Below are 7,305 nucleotides of genomic sequence, written 5' to 3' on the forward strand. Positions count from 1 at the left end.
TAAACGAGCCGTGGGCTAGACTGTGTTGCTGCCCCCCCCAAGTGTGTTGGTTTGTGTTTTGACAGAGGATAAAGCTATTTTACCAAAACACAGGGGATTTATTTGGGGTTTGGGTGAAAAATCATCTTGTGGGAAGTGGTAGGCCGACAGATGAGCTAAGGAAATGAGGTATCTTTGGGGGCAGGAAGCTGGTGGCGGAAGCCCCAGGTCCCCCGGGAGAGGTAACAGCAGCGGGGCAGGCAGACACCTGCGTCCCCAGGGGGAATGAGGAGGCGGAGAGCTCACTCGCTGGGGCTAACTGGGGATTAAACAAATATTTACAGGGACAGGGAAATGCCCAGGGCACTGGAAGGGGGCGGGGCGGGGCTTGGGGAAGGGCGGGGCCTAGCGGTACCGAGCGAGCCGGTTGTAGACGTGGTCCAGGTTTCTGCACAGGAATATGGAGAGCGTCATGAAGCTGAGCTATAGAGAAAGGAGATGCAGTCAGAGAGGTCGAGGGGGTGCCAGTGAGAGGGGTTGGGGTGGTGGCGGTCCCGAGGGAGAAAAGTCGGGGGGAAAAAGTAAGGCACCGAGAATTGGGCGGGGAGGTGTCCTGAGAGGGGCAGAGAAGGGAGCAGGCAGAAAATGGGCTGGGCTAGAGGGAGAACTTGGCGTGGCTGTGAAAGATGGGGTCAAGGACAGGAGTTGGGGGGAAGATGAGGTGGAGAATGTGGTGGAGTTAAGGGTAAAAGGGCAGGAGGTCATGGGGGGGGGGGGGCTATAGAAGATGCGGGCGGACCGGGGAGGGGGGGAGCAGAGCAGGAGCTGGAAGGGGAACAGTGAGGGGTCAAGGGGAACCCAGCTGCGTCTAGCGCAGGTCTGGAGTCTGGGAAGGAGTGAGATCCAGAGCAAGCCCAGGGTCCTTTATTCCGGAGGCTCATCTGTCTCCCCTTCCACCTCGGCCTCCAATTCCACCTCGGCCTCCACCTCTGCGCCCGCGATCCCGGTCCCGGTCTCAGGCTGTTCCTCGTCTTGATCCCAAAGCGGCCAGGGCCCCAGGGACATGGGCAATTTGCCCTGCGGGGCCTTGTCCCCCCAGTTGGGGCAGGCATCTGCCATGCCCCAGCCACCCCACATACTGCCGCTACGCCCGCTGCTGCTCAGCGCACCATAGCGCCCGCCGCCGCCATCAGCGCTCAGGCCGGGCTCGGGGCTCGAACCGTCAGCCCCCAGGACCTGCGGCTGGGCATCCCGGCAGAGCGCGCCGCGCGGGGGCAGCAGGCTCAGCCCCGCCACACTCACCTGCGGGGAAAGGAGAGGGATATTGCGGCGAATAGCAGGAGGCTGGTACTCCGAGGAGTCCAATGGGAGCCTCGAGAGGGAGGGCGGAAACGCCTGCTCCCTGCGTGCAGCCAATCAGGGCTCACAGAGGCCCGGTCTCCTTGGTTCTAGCCGGAGCTGCCCGAAGGCGTGGATTGGCTGACGCCCTATCACGCATGCGCCTTTCCCAGAGGAAGCGGGGGTATGCGCAATTTGCGGGGGTTGGGGGCAGCTAGGGATTGTAGGGCCAATCGCGAGTGGAGGCAGGACCAGCTCACCTCGAGTAGACCGACGCCCAGACAGATGCCCACTATGGAGATAAGGTTGTTGTGCAACCACTTTTCGAGGCTCCGCTCGCATCCCTGGGGACGTAGGGAAAGGTTAAAGGTAGAGTTCTTTCTGGGATTGGCCCTCAAGCCTGGGCCCACCGTTCTCAGTCCAGCCTTCACCCCTCTTTCAGGCCCCGCCCCGCTTCCCTAGTTACCAGAGTTCTCTAGTCTCCACTTTGGCTGGTCCAAGTCTCCCCATCCCTAGACATCAGCGTTCCAGGTCCTGCCCTTTCAGCCAGCCCTTGGCTTTAGGCCCCGCCCCTCCTACAGACCCCGCTCCTCCCGTTGTCCTGTTCTTTCTTGTAGCCCCACCCTACTTGCGACCTCTCCTAGTCCTGCGGCCCTACACCTCTCACAGGCCTCTCCTCGTTCCAGCAGTTCCTGCTTCGAACCCTCCCCACCTCACTGTAGATATAGGCGTTGGCAGGGACCACGCAACGGTCTGTACTGTGTCGCTGCCGCGCTAGTGGTCCAGGCCGGCTGAACTGGGAGGAGGAGATCTTTTCCAAGGTTGCGGAGTCGTTGGCGCCCGATGAGTTATAGCAGGAGCAGGGCACGTGGTGCGCCGTCGACTCGTTGCTGCTCAGGCTGGGGACGCGGTACCAGTCCTGAGGAGAGAACCAGCCGCAGCAGCGCAGCTAGGAGAGGGACAAGAGTTAGAGGGACCGGGACTGGGGAGATGCAAGATGATGTGGGGGGATCAGAGGACTGGGGGATGTGTATGAGGTCATTTTGGAGAGCAGAGGGCTAAGTGGTGGGTGAAGTGGGGTGTGGGCTGGGGTCACGACAGGGCCAGAGCTCGTTAGGGCAACATAGGGTTGGGAGAGACGAATCACGGGGCGAGCTGGGGCTGGGGGAGGAGCTGCAGAATCACGCTGTGGACGGAAGATTGGGTGGGCAGTGCAATTCAGCCTCAGGTATGGGACAGGTGGATGGAGGGCGGGGCCACATGAATGACCAGGGAATGGAGCCTCACGTGAGCCCGTGGGAGCCAGAGTCACTACGAGGCAGGCAGTGGGGTCACCCTAGGGCCTGGGGCCTGAGGGCGGAGTCTTGTCGAGGCAAAAGATGGAGCCATTCCAAGGTCTGGCAGCTGGGAGACTGGGCCACATTGAGGCCGGATTTGTTATTTGAGGGTGGGCCCATGTCCGGCATGGCAGGAGGTGGGGTGCGTAGGTAGGGTTACAGGAGGGTCCTGGACCTGGGGGCCCGGGCTCCCTTGGGGCGAAGTCTCCTCGACCGAGAGCCGATCCCCGTCAGTCTCAGAGCTGGAGGGAGGGATACACGTCCCGGGGGGTGGGGACCTCACGCACCTGAAACTGCACGAAGTCCCAGCTCTCCTCGGCCCCAGTCTGCTCCGGGTTGGTGCGGTAGTTCTGAATAGTCTCCAGGACGATGTCCTTCACTCTCCGCTTCAGCTGAGAGGCCAAGAGTGAGAGGCTGGACCCCTTCCCGCCTCCCCACCCCTACCTGCTCCGACCCACTCGCGCCACTCCCCGGGTGTGTCAGCCCCAAGGGGTCCCTGAGCATCCTTATGTCTGCCTCAGTTCCTCATGGAATGGCTAGCTATGCTTTTGTTCCTCAAAATCTCTGCCAGTTTCTACCATCTGTCTTTCTGTTTCTCCCTCTGTCTCCCACCATCTCTCATTAGGTCCCTGTCACTGCCTCGGAGCCTTTTGTCTCTCTGCGTGTTATTTATTTATTTATTTATTTTCTGTTTGTTTGTTTCCCTTTGGATTTCTTTCTCTCTTGCTATGTCTCTTCCTCTGTCTGTGTCGGTGAGTCTCTCTCTGACTCTCCCTGTCTGTCTGTCTGTCTCTCTCTCTGTATCTTTCTGCCAGTCTCTGTATCTCTCTCTCTTCTGTCTCTTTCTGTGTCTGTTTCTCTCCATCTTCCTCTGCCTCTGTTATATCTCTTTATCTATCTCAGCCCTCACCTGTCTTTGTTTCCATCTCTTTCCATCCCCTCCAAGCCCCCCCCCCCCCCGCCGCCACTAGCTGCAGGGGACAGTAGGAGGGGAAGACAAGCTCACCCGGCCCCCCTGAGTGGAGATGAGGATTCCCAGGGTGATCTGCGTGGCGAACAGGAGCAGCAGGATCCCAAAGTACTGGGGAGCAGAGTGGAGAGATCAGACCGAGCCCCTCCCTGGGTGTCAGGGGCTGCCAGAGCTCTATTTGAGGGGGGATGTCCGTGGTCCCAGGGTTGGAGAGGCGACGGGGCACTCACCAGGCCTAGGAGGCAGGGGAGTTCCTTCAGGGCCCCCACACAGCCCAGGAGGGCCAGGCCCATGGTGAGGATTCCTAAGATGGCCAGGGCCTTGGACCAGATCTGCAGGGGCATGAAGGACAAGCCTGGGGGAGAGGAGAGGCAGTGACATTGGGCCCCAAGCATGCAGCTCCAGGCAGGCAGCCCTGTTCCCCACCTACGCAGCCACCCAAGTAGGGAGCAGCATCCTGGGGCCCTCTGTCTGGGCTGCTGGCACTCTTCTCTGGGCATCTGTCCTTGCCCTAGTCTCTGTCCCTTTCTCTCTCTAGGTCTCTTTTCCCCTGTCTCTGGATTTCTATCCTTCCTTCTCTCTGGTCTCTGTCTCTCCTTCTTGCTCTCACTCTCTCTGTCCTCCTTCAGCTCCTCCTCCCAATAGTTTCAGCCCCATGACTCGTTCGGTGACATGGGATTGGTCACTTGAACCTCCCTGCAGCCTAGGGGCTTAATAAATAATATCTATTTCTTAGGGTTGTTTGGAGGGACATGTGTTCAACCCAGGGCAAACACTTAAGTAAATATGAGCTATTAGGATTTGGACGATTAGCCGATTATTATTTTCCTACTATTGTTATCAGTGTCACATCTGCTCTTCTGCTTCCTTTCTGGGTGACATCCAGTAAGTGACTTCCCCTCTCTGAACCTCAAGAGAGGGGAAGGTTTGTGAAAAAATCAGCATCCACCCGAGGCCTGACATGTAGGATGTGCCCGAGGAATGGCTATTATTATTACTATTATTATTAGTAGTAGTATTAGTATGCACAACTCATTTATCAGAGGAAGATGCCAAGGCTCGGGCAGGCCAGAGGCGAGCGGTGGAGCAAAGCTTGGGACCTGCCTCGGGAGTGGGGCACTGAGGGCCTCCCTGGGACAAGGGGACCCCAGGAGGCCAGTTAGGGGGAGGGCGTGTCCAGCCTGCCCCAGGGAGGCCCACCCCACTGGTCCCAGCCCCCTCACCCACAAAGGACACGAAACTGGTCTTGTCGATGAGTATCCAGATGCCGAAGCAGAAAATAAGGCCGCCTAGGACCTGGGGAGAGGAGAGGAGAATACAGCAGTGGGCAAAGGGGGACCCAGGAGGCTGGGCGGCTGCGGCAGCGGGGGGGATTGTGTGGGGAGGGCCCGGGCTGGGTAAGCCATGAGGCAACTCACGAAGAAGAAGAGGTTGAAAACGAAGAGGAGGTACTTGATGAGGCTGAGGCATCTGTCCTGGGCCGACATCTTCGCACAGAGTGGTGAGCCACCAGTGGGAGGGACGGGACAGAAAGAGGTGTTGGCAGTGGGGGAGACAATCAGAAAGACAGAGGCCGTAAGAGAGAGAGAGAGAAAGAGAGAGAGAAGGAGAGACTGAGAGAGGGAGAAAGGAACACAGAGAAAGAGGAAGTTCCAGGGGCGGAGCCCCGCCCCCTTCCTCTCCACATGAGGTGGCTTTTTTCTCTGTCTGCGTCCCTATCTCGCTCACCTGCCCCACTGGGACACACACCCCCGTACCTGAGGGGCCTTGGAATCTGTGGGCACCAAGGACACAGCAGGCAGTCCCTCCCAGGTCTCCATGGCTCGGCTGGGGGACACACAGGAGCTCCTGGTCTACTTGCAGCCGCCCACTCTGGGCACCAGGACCCCAGGCCAGCCCTGGACAGCAGCCGACCTCACAGACACTCTGACCTCACTGCCTGCTAAGCTCTGCCGTCTCTGCCTCCATCTCTGTCCTCCCCTCCTGGCCCTCGGTCTCTGGTCCTCCCCTCTCTGGGTCTCTGTTCCCTTCTCTGTTGGTTGTTATTTCTCTCTTTCCCTCTGGGTCTCTGTCCTCTCTCTGAGTCTGTGTCCCTCCCACCCCCGGGGTCTCTATCGTCTCCCTCTCTGGGTTTCTGGCCCCTTCTCTCTGCATGCCTGTCCTTTCTCTGTTTATCTATCCCCTTCCTCCCCCTTGTCATTGCCCCTCTCTCTCAGAGTTTGTGTCCTGTTCTTGGTGACAAGTGTAGACCTTGGTGCTTCCACGTGCTGGGGCAGGGGCTGGGCACCTGGGGGAAGTGAAAGTGCTGCAGGCCCCAAATGGGAAGGTCCCTGGGAGCGAGGGGGGTGCCTGGGCGGTACCAACGCGCCCAGAGCGGAAGCTGAGCGTCAGGCTGTGCTTCCTGCCTCTGCAGTGGGGCCCCAAGAAGAGGAGCCAGGATGGAGCCTGGGACCTCAGCAGTTAGATCCAGGTTGACGGTACCTGATTGTCTCTAAGCCCGGGCTGCACACCCAGCAGTCTCTGAAGTCTCCCCGAGGCCCCCCAGGCTCTCCAATCTTGTCCCAAATTCCTCACAGATACGCAATGTCAGGGATATTCCTACCCTCCTGACATCCACCCAGGTCCTGGAAAACCAGCCTCTCTTAGAGACCTAGCACCCTCTCTCTTTTCTGAGAGGTCTCATCCGCTATTTTCTTTTTTTTTCAAGGGCTCCTAATGCAATTTATTTTCTTATGAATGTCATCAAAAATCAATTCATATTCATAGTATCCTGGTTTTTGATTCTGGGCTTTTTTCCCCCCAACTTGATTGAGGAATAATTGACAAATATGATTGTCTATATTTAGAGTGTGCGACATGATGATTTGATATACATATACATTGTGGAATGGTTACCAAGCTCCAGCTATTTGACGTATCCATCATCTCAGAGTTAACGCTTTTTTTTTTTTCTGGTGAGAATGCTTAAGATCTCTCAGCAACTTTCAAGTACGCGATACTGTGTTATTAACTATAGTCACTGTGCTGTATGTTAGATCCTCAGAACTTATTCTTCTTATAACTGAAAGTTTGTACCCTTTGATCTACATCTCCCCGTTTCCCCCACTCCCCAGCCCCTGGCAACCACCATTCTACTCTCTGTTTCTATGAAATTGGCTTTTTTTTTTTTTTTTTACATTCCACATATAAATGATACCATGCAGTATTTGTCTTTCTGCATCTGGCTAATTTCGCCTAGCGTAATGCCCTCCAGGTTCATCCATGTGGTTGCAAACGGCAGGATTTCCTTCTTTTTATGGCCAAATAATATTCCATTGTGTATATATACCACATTTTCTTGATCCGTTTCATCCACTATAAGACATCCAGGCTGTTTCCATGACTTGGCTATATTATTGTGAATAACACTGCAATGAACATGGACGTGCAGACATCTGTTCAAGATCCTGATTTCATTCCTTTGGATATATACCTGAGCGTGGGCTTACTGGATCATATGGTATTTCTATTTTTAATTTTTTGAGGAACCTCTACACTGTTTCCCACAGTGGCTGCACCAATTTGCATGCCCATCAACAGTGTACAAGGGTTCCCTTTTCTCCACACCCTCCCCAACACTTGTTATCTCTTGTCTTTTTGGCAATAGCCATCCTAACAGACGTGAGTGATATCTCACTGTGG

At 56.3% G+C, this 7,305-nt stretch overlaps 1 protein-coding gene across 4 annotated transcripts; it reads right to left on the reverse strand.

Moving 5' to 3' along the window:
- Positions 1–78: 78 nt before the first annotated feature.
- On the reverse strand, positions 79–5,573 carry CD37 (CD37 molecule). Of its 4 annotated transcripts, none has more exons than XM_046683502.1 (8): positions 5,043–5,573; positions 4,848–4,920; positions 3,855–3,979; positions 3,661–3,735; positions 2,942–3,046; positions 2,030–2,266; positions 1,578–1,661; positions 79–462 (listed from the first exon to the last, which is right to left on the reverse strand). In XM_046683502.1, exons 1-8 carry the CDS (start codon positions 5,109–5,111, stop codon positions 385–387), a joined length of 846 nt encoding a protein of 281 aa, XP_046539458.1. In that variant the 5' UTR covers positions 5,112–5,573; the 3' UTR covers positions 79–384. The 4 variants fall into 4 exon arrangements, with proteins under 4 accessions (XP_046539458.1, XP_046539456.1, XP_046539457.1 ...); XM_046683500.1 differs by lacking the exon at positions 79–462 and adding an exon at positions 478–1,281 and having other exon boundaries at positions 4,866–4,920; XM_046683501.1 differs by lacking the exon at positions 79–462 and adding an exon at positions 478–1,281 and having other exon boundaries at positions 4,852–4,920.
- Positions 5,574–7,305: the final 1,732 nt, after the last annotated feature.

Source organism: Equus quagga, chromosome 13 (assembly GCF_021613505.1).
Source record: "Equus quagga isolate Etosha38 chromosome 13, UCLA_HA_Equagga_1.0, whole genome shotgun sequence".
NCBI classification, from domain to species: Eukaryota; Metazoa; Chordata; class Mammalia; order Perissodactyla; family Equidae; genus Equus; species Equus quagga.